The following is a 24,936-nucleotide window of genomic DNA, read 5'->3' as shown; positions in this document are numbered from 1 at the left end:
GCCAGGGCCACTAAGAAGCCTTATCCAAGGGCCAGGGCCACTAATGCAGAATGAATCAAAACAAGCTCTCTCCACTATTTTACATAATCGTGTTATTAACTTGAACACATTGTCTTTCGACCTGCCAGATAGCATAAATCTTAAAATTCACAGCACTTACATTAAGCAAGGTTTACCCTCAAAAGACAAATCCAACTGGAATACCATCAACCATAACTCCTTCTCTACTAAAACGGCTTACGACCTTATCTCAAATCTCCACAAAGCCCCAGAAGAGACTAAAGATTATAGTTGGGTTTGGAAAGTTCCCACCCTCAATAAGATCAAAGCTTTTTTATGGTTGGTAGTTCATAATACATTACCTACAACCCTCATGCTCTCAAGAAGAAACATTAGCGATACTGATATTTGTAGCATTTGTTACAAGGAAAAAAAGGATATAGAGCATATCTTCTTTAGATGCACCTACTCAAAATAAATCTGGGAGAGGGTTAACCCTAACACCAACCTGCAGCTGGGACAAAATGATGCTAATGACACCTTCGGATGGTTAAAAAATCAGCTTAACTCAAAATTCATGTTCAATGAACTCATCAGTTGGAAAGAAACCCTTCATTTTATTCTTTGGCACCTTTGGTTAGCCAGGAATGATATCCTATTCAAAAATAATAGAACTCATGTTCTCGCTAACCACATCATCAATAAAGCAATGGAGTTTAAGTCCATGACCGAAACTCATCACCCAAAACTTGCCAAATCCATTATCCGTATTAAATGGGAACCCCCGGATTCTAACCACTTAAAACTCAACATTGATGGCTCCTGCATAGGAAACCCAGAAATGGGGCAGTATTGGAGGGGTCTTCAGAGATAACAACAGTAATTGGATATTAGGCTTCAACTTGACAATCCCACATGCTACCAACTTATACATGGAAGCTCTAGCCTTACTCCATGGTTTAAATCTCGCTAAGTCTAAGGGCTTATACCCTCTAGTCATTGAAATCGACTGCAAAGAGTTAATTAATAAAATGACTAACAGTGACTGTTATTTTCAAAATCTTGTCGATGATTGCAAAGGGCTATTACAGGAGGTGGGGGATCCGCCAATGAAGCACATCTTTAGGGAGGAAAATGGAGTCGCAGATAAACTAGCAAAGTAAGGAAGTTGCTCGGACGTTTTTGGAAGCTTGAAGCTGTTTTATGTTCCTCCTACTTTTGTTGTACCTGCTTTTGAAAAGGACAAAATAGTCTCTATGACGCCCAGATTAGTCCCCTTATGTCAACTCTTAATTTTATATATATATGTCTTCATTACCCAATAAAAAAATATGGATCAGTTTTGTTATTTATGGAGGTGGGCTTAGCAGATTTTATTTAAAGAAAATGGATCGGTTGAATTATCTTGTTTATGGGCCTGGCGAATTTTATCTCATTTGGCCCAAATAATCTGAAATTTTCAGTTTACTAATACAACTCAACAAGACTAGTTATGAACAAATCTATGTGGCCTACTTACTCAAATCCAACTTCTCTTTTGTTAATTTCAAAAATTTATCTCTATTAAGTATTACTACATCACCTAATACTAATTTGGACAAGAATTAAAAAAGAATATTTAAACTTGCACATCTCTAAATAGCCCAATTTCAATACCGAAACTAACACATTCACCGTGCCAACCTCCATTCCAATTCACTATTCACTATTATTCTTCATTTAACTTCACAGATATTTAATAAAACCAAAGTAATAAAAACTCTAAACGTGGCTATATAGATATGCCAAACCCAACAACTAACTTCTTCTATACATTAATAAACGCATGAATAGAGAGCCTACTTTTCAAACTTCAAGTTATATTCCATCTAAACAAACTTCAAGTATTTGGGACTTCCCTTTTGAACATTGAACTCACCTAAGAATCTAATTTAGCTTAAGCATTTGTCATTCAAAAGTAACATCACGAGGGCTTAATTACAACAAGAAAAATAGTGGGGAACTTCATGGCTAAACTTTAGTGTCTTATAAAGCAAAACAAGAAGCAAGCTCAAAAGTACAAGAAAAGAAACTAGAAAAAATATATATGAAGTTACACATTTCAGATCTATACGCTATTAATAACTGATTAAACTTTAACACTTGAAGAGCTTAAATGGTCCTTATCTTTAATCATTTACTATAAAATCTGCATTACAAAGTTTAAGGGTTACCTGAAGAGCTGACAATCAAACTATAGCAAAGATGGAACTCCGGAAGTACAAACTAACGAACAACATCAAACTAGCCAACTTCCAGCGGTGAAAACAACAACCAAACAATAATATTTTGAACCCGAAATGACCTAGAAACTCAAACTTGAAGTTCAGTGACTTAAAAAAATGAAGGAAGAAAGAACTCACAAATTTCCAGTTTTTTCAGCTTACTTTGATGTTCAACTGATGCCTTTTTACTCTCTTTTTGTTGTGTCTTTCATAGAGTGTCCAGATTATCCGTAAGTGTGTCAAGATGTATCTTTTAAGTAGGAAAAATAAGTCCTTTTGGACAGATTTTGATTCACCAAAAATCTGTCTAAAAGGACTAACTTTTGTATGCCAAAATAGTCCTCTTTTCATCAAATTCTGACACAAAGCCTATTTTCCATCATGCTTAAAACAGTAAAAGCAAACTAACATGTACCTATTTCATAATTAACATATCTAGCTTTCAACTTTACACCAAATTAGTACCACTCTATTTGATTCAAACTGAAACACAAGCAACCATGTAACTAGACTCAAGTGATCAACCAAAACATACAAACATCATTTGCTAAGTAACAGCTCGATTAACAACACTTCAACATAATTCAAAAAGCAATTTGAAACCAAACGACCTGTTTGAAAACATAAACTCATTACAACAATTGTAACAACCTACCGAGGAATTGGTTATGAACTGATCAGAACATCAAACTAAATAAACTCATAGTAACTAAACCAAACAGATAATCAAGAACAAACGAACAATAATTAACCGATATTAACAAAACTTTAAATAACAAGAATCGATACGAGTTAGTATTTATTGAAACTAAACTAGAACAACTATCCTAATTTAACAAAATCAAAAGCACGGATTACATAATTAGGAAAAAACATAAGCATATAACACAAATTAAAACCTAATCTTAATTGCCAATCGAAAGAGAGACTACATTAAGTGTTAAACTAAGACGACTACTAACCTAATTTAAATTAAAAAGAGAACTATAATCAAATAGCATTGAAACAGTAAATAAAAAGCACAGAGGAAAAGGTAAAGGTTTTACCTAAGCGCTCGACCTTCAAACCAGTAGTACGACACAAATAGACGGTGAATCGACCTCCAAGCCTCTTTTTCTCAACGACAAATGCCGAAAAACACAAACTCTGGCGAACCAGAGTTGAATCCAGCACCGTGTCAAAGATAAAAAGAGACTACGTGATCGTGTTCATCCAAGAACAATGGCTCAGCGGTGGAGAGGTCGCGGCAGTAGGGTGGTCGCGGCAGTGAAGGTGGTTGGCCGGTAGTGGTGGTGCTTTCGGGGGTAAAATTGGTAGGAATGGATAGATTTCTTTCAGATCTATCCATTTATGTAGGTGTTATGGTGTGCGGGCGGCTAAAACTCGAGAAATTTCAAGAACAAAGTAAGCTAGGATTTTGGTCAAGGCTAGATTTAAGGAGATTGGTTAGGATTTTAGGGGTTTGGATTGGTGTAGAGAATGAAGAGAGGAAGAGATGGTGAAATTTTGATGGTGTTTGGACGTGCGCCGCCGCCGTGGGGGGGCGGTGGAGAAGTCTGAGGGACGAGAGAGAGTGAAGAGGGAAGGAGAGAAGAAGAATTATGGGGAAAATGTGGCAAAATTTCAGTCTGTATAAGTCTCAATTACCTAGTTGAAGATTGATCGTGGACCATTGGATCAAGAGAGATCAAACGAATGAGACTCAATCTCTGGGATACTAAATGAAACGACTTAGTTTTACTATGAAACTATGTTGTTTAAAGACTCCAACGGGTTGGCCTCATTTTGGACCGGGTCCAGGTGCTTTTGGGCTCCGATTTTGGGGCCAATTTGGCCCAATTAGCTAATAACACAACTTATGCTACACTCTTATTCTCTTTTAATTAACTATAAACAACTAAAAAAATCCTACACATACAAACATAATAAACATAAAAAGAAAGAAAAAGAAAGTGCAAAATTAGGCATTTACACTATCGTTTAATTTATTTTTTTCCAAAGAAGTATTCGATGCAAATTATGATAAAAATTAAAAATATCATATATAGAAATCTAAATTACAAATTTAATTAATGACAACCCTTTGAAAAGTCAACTTTCTTTTTCAAACTTTGAACAATCAATTGGCTTACCAATCACGGCAACGGTAAAAAGTTATTCGCATATAAGATGGCAAATAACTTATTATTATTGATTTAATTACATTAAAATTATAATTTTCTATAATAATTGAAAGATTTAAGTTTTAGATAGTGACAAGACAATATTTATTACTCTCATGGTCTCAAATTATATGACACTCTTTTATTTAGTGAGCTAGTCAAACATCCCGACATAAATTAGTATAAAGGGAGCATTTTTTTTATATTCAGTATTTGATATTGGCTTTGAAACTTGAATAATCAAGATATGTGTGCGAAAATTGTTATGTATTAAATTATAAAAAATATTTGAAATAAAAAATAAATATTTATGAGCAATGTGGATGTCATTTAAAAATAAGTATCACTACAAGGGTAAAACACTCTCATAAACTTTAAAATAAATTGAAATGAACGGAGTTCAGTCAAACACCCCGATATAAAATGGAGCACATTCTTTTTTATTATTTAGTGTTCGATATCTACCTTGGGGCTTGAATAATCCAAATATGTGCTGGGAAGTGAGGTAAAATTTATATTTGACAAGTACGGTGCACTAAGCTACTATTATGCGCGGGATTCGAAGAGGGTCGGACCACGAGACAATTTTATTTTTCAAGACGTTTGATTATAGATTAAGCTCTCCTTTGGATATAGATTTTGGCTACCTTTTTTTTTAAAAAAAAAATTAAAACATTATTTGTTCATGAAAGTTGATTAGTTTTTGATTTTTTTTTTTTTCAGATTTCAAAAATTCTTCCACTCATAAAACTTCAATATTTTTTCTAAGCATAATACATTTCCAAATACAGCTTTAAACTTTTAAAAATTATTTTTCACCACAAGCGTTGGAATTCTTTTTTCCCCTAATTTCAACCAAATCTATATACTCTATAAAGCTTCGAAGAATAACAAGGTTACCAATCATTTGTAAAAAAATATTATCTTTTACACGGTACATTGAACTTAAACATACAGTACTCCATTTCTCATTTGCTGGGAGCTCAATAGTCAAAAGCCTTCTCTTTTGTTCTTCAAATTCTAGCAATAACCCAAAAAAAGCAACACACACACCAAACATGGAGAAAATACAGCACAAGAATCTCACAGTAAACGGCATAAATATGCACATAGCTGAAATTGGTGAAGGCCAATCTGCAATTCTATTCCTCCATGGATTCCCTGAGCTCTGGTACACATGGCGCCATCAATTGCTTGCTCTTTCATCCAAAGGTTACCGTGCAATAGCTCCTGACCTACGTGGCTATGGCGACACGGATGCGCCTCCTTCTCCTTCTAGTTATACAGTATTTCATATCGTTGGTGACCTTATTGCCCTTCTTGATACTTTGCGTCTCGATCAGGTCAGAGCCGAATCTAGAATTTAAAGTATGGAGCCATTTAATATTGAATTCAACTTAAACTGTGCGCCTAATCAATTTGGGTCGAAGGAAGTGTATGTTATATTAAATGAGGATTATTATAGATAATTATATGAGTCGTCTTAACCTGATAGTGTAAAAAATTACTAATTCTTAGTGTACAAAAGTTGAACTCTTTATTATTACACATATAAAAATTGTTTGAATTCTTTATACATATATATAGTTCATATTAATCAGTGCCTCGATCCTATCAAGTCAGAGGCGCCTCTATAATTTAATGTATGCAACACTTAATATGTAGACAGTTATGCACTATTTAATACTCCATTGGATTTAACTTATATATGTATTGTCGGTATAAATAAATTTTTTACTATCAGTATTTAAATCGATATAACATTTGTTGCAGGTCGTCTTGTCAGCGTACAAAAGTTAAACTCTTTAATATTACACGTAAACAATTTGTTTAAATTTTCTGTATACATATAGATAGTTCAATTGGTGGCCAATCTAGGATCTGAAGATAGTGGTGCACAAGTACACAACTTATAATAAATAGATAGGGGATGCATCAGTTAATAGTTCGAGTTTCAAGAAGTGAATGCAAGTGGATCTGCTACTTAAATGTTGAATTTGCCTGTATGAATTTGCCCTTCTTCATAATCGTTGCCCTTTTTGATACTTGAGTCTCGATCAGGCTAGAGACGAATCTAGAATTTAATATGGAGCACTTAATATCATACAAATAGAGAGCCTTCTTAGACTTTGTATGTACCTAATAGTAGTTCGAGTAATCAGACGCTAATCTAGGATCTAGAGATGATGGTGTCCCGCTACTATATAGACAGTGGATGCGCCACTTAATATATATACAGATTTACAAAGTTTTTTGTTTAGAATTTTGAATATACATATATATTTCGAGTTAAAATACTGGAAGCACATTATTACTTATATGCTGGATTTGCTTATGATTATTCAGGTGTTCCTTGTTGGACATGACTGGGGTGCTATTATAGCTTGGCACTTGTGCCTTCTTCGACCTGATAGGATCAAGGCTCTGGTTAACATGAGCGTCGTCTTCCACCCTAGGCATCCGAAGAGAAAGCCTATTGAATCTATGCGTGCTGTTCTCGGGGATGATTACTATATTTGCAGATTTCAGGTTTTTTGCCGCACCTTCCTCTCCTATTTTGTTTTCTTTTAACTGTTATACGATCCTCCAATAGGTACAAATAATGTGGAAAGGGATTGAGGTTTAGTTATTGTTCGATGATATTTTTAACTCTGCCCATCCGATGCTTCACAAAGTATAGCTGGTTCCAAATTTGGATAGAAGAGGATGGTTGCCATAGATTGACAGCGAGCTTAAGAATATTCTAACTTTAACGAATTCTCTGTATAGAATACAGATGATCTATGTGGCTAACTCCAATTATTTTGGAATTTTGAGAAGTTGATTAATGTTGATTGTTGTATAATCTTCCTTGCTGCACTAGGGATAAAGTCAGGATTTTGGTGATACAATCACTTTCAATTTCTCTGTTTGAATGATTTTGCTGGACTTGGGTGTTCATATTGCATTGGTTGTGATCGAAATGAGTTTTGGGATTCAAATTTCTGTATCTGGCATTCGCTATCCGATATGGTGTATCATTTCTCTATTTAATCGACTTACATTCTTTGGATTTTGTGAATGCTATGCTATTGCTTGGTTATTAGTCCTAAAGAAGTGAACTTTTTGGTGAATAGATCATGAGTAAGAGGGAAGGGTTTTGTGCTGATACCGGTAATATGCAAGTTTCAAAAGCACCTTGCAAAAGATTAGTACTGTACTTGTCCCGGTTTAAGTGAGCTAGGGTTTTCTCTATTTTTTGGATGGCAGATTACGGAAAAGCCATACAAAATTGAGGTTACAAATGCTTCAATTGATACTGTTAGTTTGGTAGTTAAATAGTTACATGTAAATAACCCTAATCCTATATGTAGTAGGAGTAGAACATGATAGGACTCATTGTATCATTGTCAACACATCAATAATATAATAATATAAGTTTTCGGTGTATTATTTCTCACATGGTATCAGAGCGGCAGTGAGAAAACATTCGGAAAAAAAAACCCAGTCGAAACAGTCGCCGTGCTTCAATTCCAGCGACCTTTTAGGGCTATTTTTTCGTCAAAACCAATTTCCATCGTTGTTGTGCAAAAAACCAACACCACCACAAGGTCCTCCAACCCCCGACGACCAAACCCTAGCAAACACCTCCGGCAGCCGCCGACTCACGCGCCGACCGAAGGCAGTTTTTTCTGGCGAGATCTATTCCACGCGCTGGCGCGTGTAGCCCTTTCCGGCCATTTTTTCAAAACCCTTCTTTAGAACAGTTGGATCGCCCTATAATTCCGAGCCTACCCGTAATTTGTTTTTTTTATTCCGAGCACTTCGAAAATTTTCCTGCAATTACAGTATTTTTTTCCAGCAGTTTTCCGGCAACTACAATTGATTCTTTGTTTTATTTGGTGCTAATTTGCTAGATCTCTTTTCAATCCAACAATGTCTTTGGGAGTTTATGTATTTGGGTCTAAAAACACGGGTTCTGGAAGTTCCGGTATTATGATTACCTCAGAACCTTTAATGGGAAGTTCAAACTTAGCTTGGGCTTCGTCAGTCGAGTTGTGGTGTAAAGGTCAAGGTGTTCAAGATCATTTAACAAAAAGGGCTAGCGACGGTGATGAAAAGGCCAAAGCACTTTGGGAGAAGGTGATGCCAATTTCTGCTAGTATTGAAAAGCAACAAGAGCAACGACATAAGATGTTTCTAGTTCTTACACTCGCTGGACTCCCTAATGACCTTTGATTCAATACGTGACCAGATGTTGGCTAGTCCGAATGTCCCCACAGTTGATGAATTATTCTCTCGATTACTTCGCCTTGTTGCAACACTAAGTCACCCAATGATCTCATCACAGACACTTGACTCCTCTGTTTTTGCATCCCAGACAGTGGAAAATCGGGCATCTCAAACTATGGGGAATAGACGAGCAGGAGGTCATTTTGGAAGATCTAGACCTAAGTGTTCTTATTGCCATAAACTTGGACACACTCGTGAAGTGTGCTATTCTTTACATAGTCAACCACCCAAAAATACTTATGTTGCTCAGACCGAGACTACATGTAACCAAGGATTTTCTTTATCTGAAGGGGAATATAATGAGTTCCTTCAGTACCGAGCAAGTAAGCAGACATCTCCACAAGTAGCCTCTGTTGCTTAGACTGATACTTCTGTTGCTGGTGATTCTTTTGCTTGTGTTTCTCAGTCTAGTACTCTTGGACCATGGGTCGTGGACTCAGGCGCTTCTGATCATATCTCTAGTGACCTTTGATTCAGTACATGACCAGATGTTGGCTAGTCCGAATGTCCCCACAGTTGATGAATTATTCTCTCGATTATTTCGCCTTGTTGCAGCACTAAGTCACCCAATGATCTCATCACAGACACTTGACTCCTCTGTTTTTGCATCCCAGACAGTGGAAAATCGGGCATCTCAAACTATGGGGAATAGACGAGCAGGAGGTCGTTTTGGAAGATCTAGACCTAAGTGTTCTTATTGCCATAAACTTGGACACACTCGTGAAGTGTGCTATTCTTTACATAGTCAACCACCCAAAAATACTTATGTTGCTCAGACCGAGACTACATGTAACCAAGGATTTTCTTTATCTGAAGGGGAATATAATGAGTTCCTTCAGTACCGAGCAAGTAAGCAGACATCTCCACAAGTAGCCTCTGTTTCTCATACTGATACTTCTGTTGCTGGTAATTCTTTTGCTTGTGTTTCTCAGTCTAGTACTCTTAGACCATGGGTCGTGGACTCTGGCGCTTTTGATCATATCTCTAGTAATAAGTCACTTTTGTCAAATATTGTGTATTCACAGTCTCTTCCTACTGTTACTTTAGCCAATGAGTTTCAAACTAAAGCAAAAGGAGTTGGGCAAGCTAATCCCTTACCTTCTGTCACTCTAGATTCCGTTCTTTATGTCCTTGGCTCTCCTTTTAGTCTTGCATCTGATAGTCGTTTGACTCATGCCCTCCATTGTAATATATATTTTATTGATGATTCTTTTATTATGCAGGATCGCAGTACGGGACAGACGATTGACACAAGGCTTGAATCAGAAGGCCTTTACTACCTTAACTCACTCAATCCCTCCAAGGCATGTCTAGTTACAGATCCTCCAGACCTAATTCACAGACGTTTAGGACATCCGAGTTTATCCGAGCTTCAGATGATTGTTCCTAGTTTGTCTAGTTTATCTACATTAGATTGTGAGTCGTGTAAGCTCGGGAAACATACCCGAGCCTCCTTTCCTCGTAGTATTGAGAGCCATGCAGAGTCTGTTTTTTCTTTAGTTCATTCTGATGTATGGGGTCCTAGTAGAGTCAGTTCAACCTTGGGATTTCGTTATTTTGTTAGTTTCATTGATGATTATTCAAGATGTACTTGGCTTTTCTTAATGAAAATTCATTCGGAGTTGTTTTCTATATTCCAGAATTTTTGTGTTGAAATCAAAAATCAATTTGGTGTTTCTATTCGCACTTTTCGCAGTGATAATGCCTTAGAATATGTATCCTCTCAATTTCAGCAGTTTATGACTTCTCAAGGAATTATTCATCAGACCTCGTGTCCTTATACCCTTCAGCAAAATGGGGTTGCAGAGAGGAGAAAGAATAGGCACCTCATTGAGATTGCTCGCACATTTCTCATTGAATCTCATGTTCCGTTGCGTTTTTGGGGCGATGCAGTTCTCACAGCTTGTTATTTGATTAATCGGATGCCTTCATCTCCCATCCAGAAGCAGATTTCGTATTCAGTATTGTTTCCCCGGTCACCCTTATACTCTCTTCCCCCTCGTGTGTTTGGGAGCACTTGTTTCGTTCATAACTTAGCCCATGAGAAAGATAAGTTAGCTCCTCGTGCTCTTAAGTGTGCCTTCCTTGGTTATTCTCGTGTTCAGAAGGGATATCGTTGTTACTCACCTGATCGTCGTAGGTACATTATGTCAGCTGACGTCACATTTTTTTGAGTTTAAACCTTTCTTTACCTCTTCTTACCACCTTGATATATTTGAGGTCTTACCTATACCGACCTTTGAGGAGTTTACTATAGCTCCTACTTCATCTTCTACCACAGAAGTCTTACCCATTCCAACCGTTGAGGAGTCTAGTGTGGCTCCTCCTAGATCCCCAGCCACAGGAACATCACTCTTGACTTATCATCGCCATCCGCGCCCAGCATCAGGCCTAGCTGATTCACGTCATGCAACCTGACCCTGCTCCTACTGCGGACTTGTCTCTTCCTAGTACATCGATTGCACTTCGGAAAAGTATACGAATCACACTTATTCCTAATCCCCATTATGTCGGTTTAAGTTATCATCGCCTGTCATGACCTCATTATGCTTTTATATCTTCTTTGTCCTCTGTTTCCATCCCTAAGTCTACAGGTGAAGCATTGTCTTATCCAAGATGGCGACATGCTATGATTGGCGAGATGTCTGCTTTACATACGAATGGTATTTGGGAGCTTGTTCCTCTTCCTTCAGGTAAATCTACTGTTGGTTGTCATTGGGTGTATGCAGTCAAGGTTGGTCCGGATGGCAAGGTTGATCGACTTAAGGCCTGTCTTGTTGCCAAGGGATATACTCAGATATTTGGGATCGATTATAGTGATTCCTTCTCTCCCGTGGCTAAGATAGCATCAGTCCGCCTTTTTCTATCCATGGCTGTTGTCCGCCATTGGCCTCTCTATCAGCTGAACATTAAGAATGTTTTTCTACACGGTGACCTTGAGAATGCGGTTTATATGGAGCAACCACTTGGGTTTGTTGCTCAGGGGGAAGTCTCGTGGCCTTGTATGTCTTGCGCTGGTTACTTTATGGTTTAAAACAGTCTCCTCGAGCATGGTTTGGTAAGTTCAACACAGTTATCCAGGAGTTTGGCATGACTCGTAGCGAAGCTGATCACTCTGTGTTTTATCAGCATTCTGCTTCAAGTCTCTATATTTATCAGGTGGTCTATGTTGACGATATTGTTATTATCGGCAATGATAAGGATGGTATTACTAAATTGAAGCAACATCTCTTTCAACACTTTCAGACTAATGATCTGGGCAGACTAAAGTATTTTTTGGGTATTGAGGTCGCTCGGTCTAGTTCAGGTATTGTGATATCACAACAGAAGTATGCCTTAGACATTCTTGAGGAGATAGGAATGACAGGTTGTAGACCGATTGACACTCCGATAGATCCGAATTCTAAACTTCTGCCAGGACCTAAGTTGCTCCGACATGGCAGTTTACTGCCGCACCCGTGTCGACACGACACTAGTACGAGTGTGGGTATAGGATCCGTACTGGATCTGGTCAAACAATTTTGGGTACTTTGACTACAACGGATGAAAAAATTCGAGACAAGATACAATTTGATTCCCGAAATCAGAACCAAAACTAGGGTAAATTTGAAGAAAATAGCATGCCTTATCTAGGAAATCAATCCTTTACTTATCTACACAACTTGAGAATAAAAAAGAAATTTACATTTTATAGGCTGTACTTAAGTATTCCACAAAATTTTTCATAATTCAGAGATATTTTTTATTTTTTATTTTTGTAAATTATTTAGCCGGATTCCCGCACCCGTATCCGTACTAGGATCCGTATCCCCGAATCTTAGAATTTATATCTCGAAGGATCTGACTTCTAGATCCGCACCCGTGTCGGACACCCGCACCCGTGTCCGAGCAACTTAGGCCAGGACAGGGGGAGCCGCTTAGCGATCCTGCAAGATATAGGAGGCTGATTGATAAATTAAATTATCTCACAGTGACTAGACCTGACATTTTCTTTCCTGTGAGCGTTGTAAGTCAGTTTATGGATTCTCCATGTGATAGTCATTGGGATGCAGTTGTCCGCATTTTTCGGTATATAAAATCGGCTACAGGCAAATGGTTATTATTTGAGGATCGAGGCCATGAACAGATCGTTGGATACTCAGATGCTGATTGGGCAGGATCACCTTCTGATAGACATTCTACGTCTGGATATTATGTTTTAGTAGAAGGCAGTTTGGTGTCTTGGAAGAGCAAGAAACAGGATGTAGTTGCTCGGTCTAGTGCAGAAGCAAAATATCGAGCAATGGTTATGACAACTTGTGAGCTAATTTGGATCAAACAATTACTCAAGGAGTTAAAATTTGGTAAAATCAGTCAAATGGAACTTGTGTGCGATAATCAAGCTGCCCTTCATATTGCGTCAAATCCGGTGTTCCATGAGAGGACTAAACACATTGAGATTGATTGTCACGTCGTCAGAGAAAAGATACTCTCAGGAGATATTGCTACAAAATTTGTGAAGTCCAATGATCAGCTTGCTGATATTTTCACCAAGTCCCTCACTGGTCCTCGTATTAGTTATATATGTAACAAGCTTGGTACATATGATTTATATGCACCGGTTTGAGGAGGTAGATGTTAGTTTGGTAGTTAAATAGTTACATGTAAATAACCTTAATCCCATATGTAGTAGGAGTAGAACATGTATTATATATATATAGGATTCATTGTATCATTGTCAATACATCATTGTCAATACATCAATAATATAGCTTTTCGGTGTATTATTTCTCACAGATACCACTCCTAGTTTTGTATTTCTCATGTAGGATATTTTTAGACCATTTCTCTTGAATCTTGATTAATGTAGGAATCCGATCTATCTGGATCTTTTTGAGATGATTTAGCAAGCATTTCTTTCTAAATTCCTTTTTGGTGGTGGTGTTTTCCCCATTTGAAAATATCATTTATGAGCTTATGTTTGAAAGCCTCTTTCATGATCAGCTAACTCTTTGACAGTCTTGTTCAGTTTCTGTCTGAGTACCCAAGGGAATGAAGAGGGGTAAGTGCTTTTTTTTTTTTTTGATATATCATTATTGTATTCTTTTCAAAGAAAATTTCGAAAGTTTCTCTTGTATACTTGTTCTTAGTTGTGATGATATTAGGCTTCTGATTTTGCAAATACTGATGTTTGTTTAGGTTACTTATTTATGAGGGTCCGCTTCATTATCTTTTTCATGGTTGGTTAATATTTTGTTTTGTGATGCCCAACTTCAGTGAAATCTTGATGTTTCTCTTTTATTCTGTTTATTATTATATCTAACTTCTCTTATTGCACTTAAAGCCTTTCGGATAAAAAATGAGATTGCTTCCCCTAGGAAAGAAATGGTTTTAAAATTTCTTTAGGCTGTTTCAGAATATTACTTAGTTATCCTCATCCGATTGACATGACAATTCCAATTTTTCAACATTGTAGCTACAGAGCTCTAGTTGGCTTTTATTGTTAATAGGGTTGTTATGCTGGAGTTTAGTGTTAGGCAAAAGATGGACAAATTTGATAAACTGCAGTTTTTATGAGGTGCTAATGTGAGTCCTTTCTTCATTGCTGAAGATGTCATTTAATCATTATTGGCTTATCGAAAAAGAAAAATTACATCATTTTATCATCATTATAAACCACAATTTTGAATGTGTTGTATTTTTAGGAATACGGACAGGTGGAAGAGGAGTTTGCTCGTGTTGATACTGCAAGACTAATCGCAAAGTTTTTAATATCTCGTAATCCAGCTCCCCTTCGTGTATCTAAAGAGAAAGGATTTGGGGGTTCAAGTCATACTCCAATCAAATTGCCCTCTTGGTTGTCGGAAGAGGATATCAACTACTATGCAAACAAATTCAGCCAGAAAGGTTTTACTGGTGGATTAAACTATTATCGCGCAATGGACCTGTGAGTTTCCTTGTTACTTTCTTCGCTGGATGAGCTATTTTCTTAATAACTCTTGGGTTTATTTTATCTTCTTATAACCGAGAAATCCCCAAAAGCAATTGGCGCACAGTTCGGAACTCGGTGGATAATGGGCCTGCCTTCTACTCTTCTCCACTTAAGGACCAGTCTTTGTTTGCGACTGGTATTGAACCTGTGATGTGAGCCTAACCCACACATTATGTATTGCGCTCTTACCAGCGGACCAAGTTGACCAAAGCCCTGGGGACAAAATTCTTAGGTTTATTATGTGCTAACAGTTTGCGTGGCATTGTGCTTATATGAACTAAGAATTGTGCTGCATATGTGTTGATTCATAGACGATTTGCTAACGGGCAAGGGTATCAATACCCTCGATGTAAAACAGAGGGTAAAATTAAGATATTTCATGTAGTAGAGATGTATTTTTTATCTTTTCCCCGCAAAAAAAACTGACATACTTAGTTGATTTATTTATTTACTATTATGGATCAACTTAATAGTTGTGTGTTCGAGTGCCAGTCCAAATGCAAAGTCGGTTGAACTCAAACTTTTAAGAAGTCTATATGGTGTTAGTTGTTTGTAATAGCAGGTTAGTCACCATTTCTATAGATTACCTATTATTGTTTATCGTAGACTTACTTGTAGTAGTTACACCATCAGGTCATTTATTAGATAATTACATGTATTATTCTGATAAAATAGTAAGTAACTTGCTATCACATAATTAATTTCTCTGATAGTGTAAAATAATCTTTACACTGTCAGTATATATAACTTAAATCTAATGTTATAATCTTATAAGTGAGCTATTGTGTAAAAACTTTTTTGCATTGTCAGTTCTATAACGTAAACTCTTATTTTTAATCATTGCAGAAACTGGGAGCTGACTGCACCATGGACAGGGCAGCAAATAAAGGTCCCGGTTAAGTTTATCGTGGGGGATCTTGATCTTACGTACAATACGCCCGGGGTGAAGGAATATATCCACAAAGGTGGATTCCAAAAAATGGTGCCATTTTTGCAGGAAGTAGTTATCATGGAAGGAGTTGGACACTTCATCAACGAAGAAAAACCAGAAGAAATTAACGGCCACATTTATGACTTTTTCCAGAAGTTCTGATTTGTCATTTTATGACGGGTACCCTCGCAATCTTGTTCCAAATGTGTTTTTATATTCGGAATAAAAGGCTATTCCTGGGGTTTGAGATCATTGGCTTACTAGTAGCAAATATTATGTATCTTGAACTTCAAAGCTTATTCTAAAGAAATTCAGTTTTGTGGGCTACTGTTAATTGTTGGCTATGGACAAAATCAAACTGGTTGGACTGAAATGAAGCACTTCTATGAAATAAAAAGAAAGGGAAATCTGAATGGGATGATTATTCAATCAATCAACTACGTTTCAATTAGATACTAGTTGGGGTTTATTATATGAATCTTTTTTATCTATTTTGTTCTATTCAAGTGCGCGTGTTTAAGTGGTACCATGATAGAGTACCCTGTATAAATCTGTCTTTGCATACTGACTATTTTATTTCTTACAATCTCCAAGAAAGGCTCAATGGAGGATTCCTGAGCTCTTCCTTATTTTGTTTAACTTTTTTTCTTTCTTTTTTTATTTTATTTTAAGGTTCATTGAGTTTCATTAGTTTTGAGACACATCTCTGTCAACTAGCTGCCATAAGAAAGATAACTTCATAAGACAAACTCTAGTAGCCTCTTGATTACCAAGGCATGTTTTGAATAGATTAATAAAGAAAATGTTACACCTCACAAAGTTAAAGATTGATATGCGGGGCTTTTGACGCGGCCAATCGGTCGGTGACACGTACGGGGATAGAGGGGTCAAAAGGGGATTACACGTTTCATTAGGCTAACTCCAGCTGTCTCGCCGGGTGCTGCAATCGAGGTGGGGCGACCCGTTTTGCATGTACCAGCGGCGGAATTTCTAAACTTGGCATAATATTAAAGGTAGTGTAGCTCTTTCTCACTCATTCTAGAAGATATCACCAACATTAGTTCTCCCAAAATGGTCTCAACACCCCTTTAGAATTCCCAAACAGTCTAAGGCAAGGTCGAAAGTGAATCTAGTAGGATCTAGCATGAAAGAGCTCGGAATCGTCATTATAATATATATTATCTTGTTGTATTGATTCTGGAGATTCGTTGGAAGCGGAGTTAACCATCATAAAAGTGTAGCTAATTTTTCAACAAGGTATGTAGGACAACTTTCTTTTTTGGCATGATTTGGTGTAAGTGTGTCTCCCTAAAAAATATTTTTGTGTTATAAGATTGGTTTGTTCTAAGTTCTTCCCAGAAACAGTGTTACTGTTCTCATGTATTCTTATCGGTAACATTTCTATCAAGTTTGAAGTGTTTCTAGAAATGTCATGAGATCGGAAAAATATGCTTCATCCTGTGTTGGATCTTAGTATCTATGGAAATTGACTTTGCATTGCACTTATATATATATATACACACACACACATACATACACTTTATTGAGCCGCATTGTAGTCGGTCGGGTACGACATCTATTGTGCAACCACTGATCAGTTGGGTATGATGAGATACAATGTGAAACACTACCTAGCCCTTGTGTGGCCGGGTACGACCGAGCTCTCTATGAGGCCGGGTATGGAATGATGTGCTATGAAACACTACCGAAACCTTGTGTGGCCGGGTACGACCGAGATCTCTTGAGGCCGTGCACAACCGAGACCTCCTGAGGCCAAGTATGATGTGACGGAAGATATAAACTTTACCGAGTCCTCTATGAGGCGGGGTACGATATGAAATGATATGCCTCAAAGAGTAGCTGAGCAATATTATATTATATTTAGTGCATGAGTCTCCATGAGTGGCTAACCTTTTATGAAGCTTGCATAGTTTTAAGTTTTATGGTTTATATAGTTTGCGCCCTTGGTGGCTTGTCTTTGGTATTCAGATTGAAATCATGTATTCATATCTCTTATGTTATGTCTTTGATTTACATGCCTTCTTAGTCTTACATACTCAATACATTTTCTATACTGATGCCCCTTTCTTTTGGGCGCTGTGTTCATGCCCAGAGGTGCAGATAGATCCGGTGACGTCCCTCCCTAGTAGGGTGTGTGTCCCAGTTGTTGGTTGTTGCACATCACTTCTTCAGAGTAGCTGTTCAGAAGTTAATAGGTACCGAAATGTATGTTATAGTTATTTTAGGTACAGTGGGGCCCTGTCCGACCAAGTAATGTACTATGTTTTAGCACTCTTTGAGGCTTGAAAACTAGAGTTTGGTTGTATGTAAAAGGATTGGTTATGACTTTGTTGGGTACAATTGTCAATATATATAAAAATGTCAATATTTCTTTTGCAAGTCAGTTGTACACATTTTAATTATGGTATTAGTACTTGGAGGCCGCGTTGGCCCAAGTTTCATGATTAAAAAGATGTAAGCATGAACGTTGGTTCGCATGGGCTTTCGAGCGTCGTGTGCCGGTCGCACCTCCCAAGGTTGGGGTGTGACAAACTTGATATCAGAGCATGTAAGTCCTAGGGAATCTGCAAACCGTATCTAGTAGAGTCTTGCTTATGGGTATGTCGTGCACCATACTTATAAACATGAGGCTACGAGATATCTAGGGTGGATACCTTTCTTTCTGATCTAGATCGTACGATAGAGCTGAGTCATAAGTATTCGCTTCTAATTCCGATCTTGTTTGTGTTTATAGCGATGCCTACCACGAGATGCCAGACAATATTGAATGAAGAGGTAGGGAAGGGTACTAGTCAGGTGCCACCTGACAATGTTAGACTCATAATGAAGCTGATACTCAGGTTTCGGGGACGACACTACCAACCCTGGAACAACATCGAGAAACTAACGTACCTCCTATTCCTCCTCTGGTTTCTTCTTACCAAGATTTAGATATGAAAAGTACAATACAATTGTTGACCCGATTAGTGGCTTCTCAGGCCCAACGTCAGGCCCCGACCACCTCAGATAGAGCAGTCAGTACGAGAGTTCGGGATTTCATAAATTTGGACCCCCACGGTGCTCGTTTTTCTAATTATAAAGCGTGGCTAAGTGATCCAACTCACATTGGGCCTAGTGCCAGGTGGTTTGGCCAATAATGGACCAAGAAATATTAAATGGCGACATAGATGGGGGTTTCCGAGGAATACAAATAACCTCTGGGTTTTTTCAGATTTGGCGAGCATCTAGAATAACTAGTGAGCTACAACTCTATTGTATAGCAATTGGGGCAGGAACAGATCCAAATGAGGATCCCCAGAATTTTCTAGATCAAATGCAGCGTACTTTATGAGTTATGCATGCCACTGATACTGAGTCCGTAGAGCTTGCCTCTTACAAATTGCGGGATATAGCTGTGACTTGGTATGAGACTTGAGAACAGTCTAGGAGATCTCTTGCCCCAGTAGCAAGATGGAGAGAATTTTCTGAGGCATTCTTGCAGCAATATTTGCCTGTTAAGCTCCGCCGTGCAAGACAAGAAAAGGACAAAAGAATTCACATTCTATGACTTTAAGTTGTTCATTGAGAATTCTGTTTATACGCTGCTTAAAAATTCAATCAATATCAATCAACTACACCTCAACACCACATTTAAGTGGTAATACGATAATTCATACAAATATAAAGTAAAGAAAAAGACTATAGGGGTCGAGGGAGAAATTAATGGATGCTGATCATGTTTACATAACGATCCCAACTTTTTTGGGACTGAAGCATTGCTGATGATCATGTTTATAGTAAACTATTAAAGTATGGCACTCCAGTCCGTGGCAACCAATCCTCTCCAAGTAGAAATTCAGAAACTGTGAAATTAGCAGCATCAGCAGCATCAATAATATGAAAACCAGGCCAAGTGACTCTGTCACTAGCACTAGAACCTGGTTCTGTGTCATTAAACTCTGCATAATAACTTGTATTAAGTGCAAAATCCCCCGACCATTCTTTCCAACCTAATGGATTAATAAATCCATTGATAAAATTTTGCGCGTAAATAGTCCTTGAGTACTCCTTCCAAGGCCTACCAAGATATGTTTGTGTACTACTGTTGCGAAATCTCAAGTCATCTGCTGGATTTATAGTGCAATTTTGAATTGATATTCCTGTGTTTTGGTTTGGATCTGTTCTGCCTTGTGCTGTTATTGCATTGAACTGATTTTATAAAGGGAGTTTTGGATATAAGTTACAGTTTTGAAAAACAGCAGCAGCGTTACCGAAAATGAAATCTACTGTACCATAAATGTCGCATTGTCTGTAAAATTGTCTAAGGGAGTGCACATATAGTGTGTCTTGGTACCCCTCGAAGCAGCAGCTGTAGAACGCGGATAAATCTGCACTATTTCGGACTGCAACTGCTTGGTGGTTGATTGCTCCTGATGTGTTTTGGAATGTGATGTTAACTGCTACAAGATGTTATTACAAGATCATGCTTGCTATGAAGAGTTACACTGTTGTTGTAACTTTAACATGATAATCAAAATAATTTATTCATTGTCAGTGCACATAACTTAAAACTCTAAAAAATAAATGAGTTTATGTTTTGTGCACTGACAATGTAAAAATACACTATAAGGTTAAGAGATTCATCTTATCAAGTCTGCTACGGTTAGCTGAAAAATAGAGTAATAATCTACTATGGCCAATAAAATTACACTAATAATTTAAAATTCTTTTACACTATCACACCAGCGTACTCCTCATACACACCAGCACTGATATATATATATATATATATATGAGAAAGTAGTATGTAGTACTATCAGTTTTGTTTGGAGCAACAGCCACAACTTCATTTATGGTACTAAAATTCCCACTTCCATCTTGATTTACAATCACAATGTCACTCACCAAAACCTGGTCATCATCGTCCTGCTCCAAGATTCAGAAATAGAGAATTAGCTTTTGTTGCTACAACCTTTTTATTCAAATAATTTCTTGTGGCTAAAAGATTGTTATTGCTATAGCAACTTCAAATTTGCAGCAAAAGCTTATGATTAACTACAGATTTTCTTGTTGCAATAAATTTGTGGCTATTTAGGTAACTATTTGTCATGCCGCTTAGCAACTATGGCAAGAATGAGGAATTAGTTTCACCAATTCAATTTTCCTGATTAAGAAATTTTACGAAATTGTAAACAGCCATAAAATTTGTAGCTACTGTAAGGGACTAGTTACGATCTTCATATCGGTAGTTGAAGAATTGTTGTTGTATATACATAATGTTGTTATGTAACTCTCGTTATCAAGTCTAATATCGTAACCTGAAAAATAGAGAAATAATCGGCTACAACCAGTTAGATAGTGTAGAGTATATATGCCACTCACCGAAACCTGGTCATCATCTTCCTGCCCCATGTTTCAAATAGAGAATTAGCTTTTGTAGCTATAACATTTTGTGTCAAATAATTTATTGCGACTAAAAGGTTATTATTGTTACAATAACTTCATACGTGTGGCAAGAACTACTGGAGGAAATTATTTGACATAATACTTAGCAACTATAGCTAAAAGGAGGAATTAACTTTACCAGTTCAATTATGTGGCTAAAAGAAAATTCGAAAATGTAAGCAGTCATTGAATTTTAATTTTTGTGACGTTATTAGGTACTAGCCACAATTTTCATATCCGTAGATGAGGATTGGTAGCTGTATGTGCATAACGTTGCAGAGTAACTCTCCTTATCAAGTCTAATATGATAACCTGAATACTAAAACCGGTTATGTAAGTAAAAATTTCTTTATGCTGATAGTGTATATATGTCACTCACCAAATCTTGGTCATTATTTTGCTGCTGGAGCAGCTTTCTCCTGCTGATGCTCTCAAATATGGCCCTATTTGTTGCAGACATTTTCAAAGGCAAGTGGCCATTCCTGAAAGGTGACTGCTTTTGGGTAATTGGGTGAGATTTGGATCTATTTTTCTTGTTGGGAACCCACCCTTTATGAACAAAGCTAAAGAAACACTATAAAGCTTTTTGTCATCAATGAGGGGTTAAAATGCCATTTTTCAAACTCCAAGGAAAAGAAGTTTCTTGGAGGCCATCTAAACAAGTTTGTGTATTTGTCAAAATGGCACTTAACAGAGTTTGCACATCCACTAGGCAGAATCTTGGAAGTTGAATTGACAGTCTTGAAAGTGGTTGATAAATAATCAGTGTTTAGCTCAGCTAAAACTTGACAATCCTCTAAAGCACGAGTGACGGTAACTGTTAAAATTTTGGAATGTCTAAGGTATTTTTGAATAAGGGAAAGGAACTTATGAGCTGAAGATAGAGATTTATGAACAGAAAATCGACCATAGTCATAGACATTACTATTGGACGTGTCATTTCCAGTTGTTGGGAGTATGGATTTACAGAAATTAGGAAAGGGAGTGAACTTGCAAATGGTGGAAGGAGAGACGGTTGATAATTGGAAGAATATTAGCAGCAGAAGATTGAGAAAATGAAAACAGAATAAATAGTATTAGAGTGAAAGAAAGGGTGTAATGAGCCAAGAAAAGCTTAGAAATATTGTTTTACATGACTTAGATCTCTAAGTTAAATGGTGAATGTGAAATGTACTACTTGATACTAGTACTATATATAGCAAAGAGTTAGAGGAAGCTCAAGTAATATAGAAGAATAGTACTTAGTAAAATAATTGTTAAGGTTAAATTGTTTATGGGACATTAATGAAGAGTCAACCAATTAATTTGCATAGTCATTTTCTGCAAAGCGCGTTGATCTTGATTAGGATTTAACCTATATCGACTGACAATATAATTGATCATAATATTATCGGTTCATTTTAGCTGGTTATAGCATGTCGTTTACTTTTCTTCAGTCTTATTGTCGAGAGTTATATGTTAACTTGATGATGTAAAAATGTTATATATTGTCAGTGCATAGAAGTTAAACTAAAATGACTATAGCACATGGATTATGAAGGCATTCATTAGTGTCACGACCCAAACTAACTCTGTCGTGATGGCGCCTATCGTGGAACTAGGCAAGCCGACTCATTTCCAAAACAAAATGATATTTTCATTTCAAAGATAATTTCAAGGCTATTTAACATAAAAACCTTCGTAAAGGAGTTTAAATCAAAACAAAAGTGCAGAAAAGAAAAGCCCGACATCGGGGTGTCACTAGTCATGAACATCTACTACAATTTATCTGACAATATCGAGACTAACATAGTCTGAAAAATAGCTAAATACAACTAAGGGAAGATAAGAGGGAGAAAAGCAAGGCTGCGATCGCCAGGCAGCTACCTTGCTATCCCCGAGAAAATCTGCAACCGGAATAGTCAATAGCCACTATCGTGTCCAGATACGCCTGGATCTGCACACAAGGTGCAAGGAGTAACGTGAGTATGCCAACTCAGTAAGTAACAACAGTAAATAAAGATTGAGAAGTAGTGATGAGCAATAATGAAAGTAAAGTACATATCACAAAAAATCAGTAAAATACAACATGCTTTTAAAACCCGTATTTGAATCAAATTAGCTCTTTTAAATCCAGGTCCAGTAAAATCATTTAAAGACATCTTTCAACAGTTTTCAAATAAAGGCTCAATGCAAAGGTGAGCAAAAATAATAAAATCATAATCTGCCCCTTGGGCAGCATCACTCATATACAGCCCTTCGGGCAAACCTCACAATCACTCGTATACAATCCCTCGGGCAGACCTCACCATCACTCATACCTCCCAGTCACTCAGCACTCGCACTCAATAGGTACCTGCGTTCACTGGGGGTATGTACAGACTCCGGAGGGGCTCCTTCAGCCCAAGCGCTATATTAAGTCAATCATGGCATAAATCAATGAAGCCCTCTGCCTATATCAAACATGCTGCGGCGTACATCCCGATCCTATAAATATCCTCACAAATCAGGCCCTCGGCCTCACTCAGTCATAAACCTCTCCAGCCTCTCGGGCTCTCAGAAAATAAAGTATTCAGCCCAAACAACATTTATGTGATGCATCAAAATAGAGTAATAGAGACTAAGTTATGCTGTAAATATGTATAAGCATGACTGAGTATAGATTTTTTCAATCAAAAACAATGAGAGGATAGCAAGAAAAGACCTCGAAGGGTCCAAACAACACTGGCATAAAGCCTAAACATGGCATCCAGCCTGATTTACAGAAATTCTTTCTAAAACACATAAGAATCAAATAGTTTCAACAAAATATTCAACTTTACAGTTGATACGGGACGGACCAAGTCACTATTCCCAACGGTGCACGCCCACACGCCCGTCACCTAGCATGTGCGCCATCTCCAAATAGTAAAATGATACAAAATTTCGGGGTTTCATACCCTCAGGACCAGATTTACAATCGTTACTTACCTTAATCCGAGAAAATCACTACTCCGCAATGCCCTTGCCTCTCGAACCGGCCTCCGAGCATCCCGAATCTAGCCACAAACAGTACAATACCATTAATATGTGCTAAAGGAATCAATTCCACGAGAAAACTACTAAATTAGACTCAAAACCCGAAATCGACTCAAATCTGACCCCCGGGCCCACATATCGAAATCTGACAAAAATCACAAAAAACGAAATCCCATTCACTCACGAGTCTAACCATATGAAATTCTTTAAAATCCGACATTATTTGGTCCCTCAAATCCTCAAATTACACTCTCCAAAATCTCAAGCCCTAATCCCTTATTTCACTTCAAAAATCCTACTAATTAGGTGAGAAATCAACGGAAAAACACCATAGCTAATGATAATAGAGCTCAAGTAACTTACCTCAGTGAATAACCTTGAATCCCCTTCAAAAATCCCCTCAAAAGCTCCCAAGTCCGAGTTAAAAATGGTGAAAATGAGCAAAAATCATGAAGTCCTTAATTTATACATTCTGCCCAGCGAAGCCGCACATGTGGTCTCTTTTTCCGCTTCTGCGACACCGCACCTACGGAATTTATATCGCATGTACCAAACTCACTTAAGATCCCAGGTTCCGCATCTGCGACCAACCTTTTGCGCATGCGCTTGCGCACCTGTGCATAACTCTCCGCATCTGCGAAGCCAGTCATTTTCTTCCCTTCCGCATCTGCGCCCCAAGTATCGCACCTGTGGGCTCACAGATGCGACAGTCTTCTCGCACCTACGGTTCCAATCCACATTAGCCTTGCCCGCACCTATGACTTCTCCAAGCGCTTCTGCGCCCTCGTACCTGCGGCTCCCCCTCCGTAGGTGCGGAAATACTAGTAGCAACATCTTCAACTGTATTTTTCCAACTCCAAAAAATCCGTTAACCATCAGAATCACTCCGAACCC

The 24,936-nt window shown here is 37.6% G+C and overlaps 1 protein-coding gene, 1 long non-coding RNA gene and 1 pseudogene across 3 annotated transcripts; 1 reads left to right on the top strand and 2 right to left on the bottom strand.

Annotated features, from left to right (window-relative positions):
• Positions 1–1,992: 1,992 nt before the first annotated feature.
• Positions 1,993–3,898, bottom strand: LOC107816901 (uncharacterized). The gene is made up of 2 exons (XR_001655065.2): positions 3,311–3,898; positions 1,993–2,188 (listed from the first exon to the last, which is right to left on the bottom strand). It is a non-coding gene; the product is annotated as an uncharacterized LOC107816901 (long non-coding RNA).
• A 1,438-nt stretch (positions 3,899–5,336) lies between these two features.
• On the top strand, positions 5,337–18,000 carry LOC107816900 (epoxide hydrolase 2). Of its 2 annotated transcripts, XM_016642649.2 has the most exons (5): positions 5,339–5,769; positions 6,773–6,955; positions 14,383–14,624; positions 15,516–15,780; positions 17,716–18,000. In XM_016642649.2, exons 1-4 carry the CDS (start codon positions 5,485–5,487, stop codon positions 15,760–15,762), a joined length of 957 nt encoding a protein of 318 aa, XP_016498135.1. In that variant the 5' UTR covers positions 5,339–5,484; the 3' UTR covers positions 15,763–15,780; positions 17,716–18,000. The 2 variants fall into 2 exon arrangements, with proteins under 2 accessions (XP_016498134.1, XP_016498135.1); XM_016642648.2 differs by lacking the exon at positions 17,716–18,000 and having other exon boundaries at positions 5,337–5,769; positions 15,516–16,033.
• Positions 18,001–19,273: 1,273 nt separating this feature from the next.
• LOC107816899 (putative pectinesterase/pectinesterase inhibitor 41) lies at positions 19,274–24,692 on the bottom strand (annotated as a pseudogene).
• Positions 24,693–24,936: the final 244 nt, after the last annotated feature.

This window comes from Nicotiana tabacum, chromosome 17, assembly GCF_000715075.1.
Source record: "Nicotiana tabacum cultivar K326 chromosome 17, ASM71507v2, whole genome shotgun sequence".
In the NCBI taxonomy this organism is placed as follows: Eukaryota; Viridiplantae; Streptophyta; class Magnoliopsida; order Solanales; family Solanaceae; genus Nicotiana; species Nicotiana tabacum.
Note: the sequence above shows the minus strand (reverse complement) of the source record. Positions and strands in the feature narration are given on the sequence as shown.

What these genes read in the sequence shown, in the direction of transcription:
- LOC107816900 (XM_016642649.2), top strand. Translation starts at nt 5,485, where the DNA reads ATGGAGAAAATACAGCACAAGAATCTCACAGTAAACGGCATAAATATG. An exon ending in ATACTTTGCGTCTCGATCAG is followed by an intron (nt 5,770 to 6,772) that starts GTCAGAGCCGAA and finishes ATGATTATTCAG; the next exon opens with GTGTTCCTTGTTGGACATGA. An exon ending in TATTATCGCGCAATGGACCT is followed by an intron (nt 14,625 to 15,515) that starts GTGAGTTTCCTT and finishes TAATCATTGCAG; the next exon opens with AAACTGGGAGCTGACTGCAC.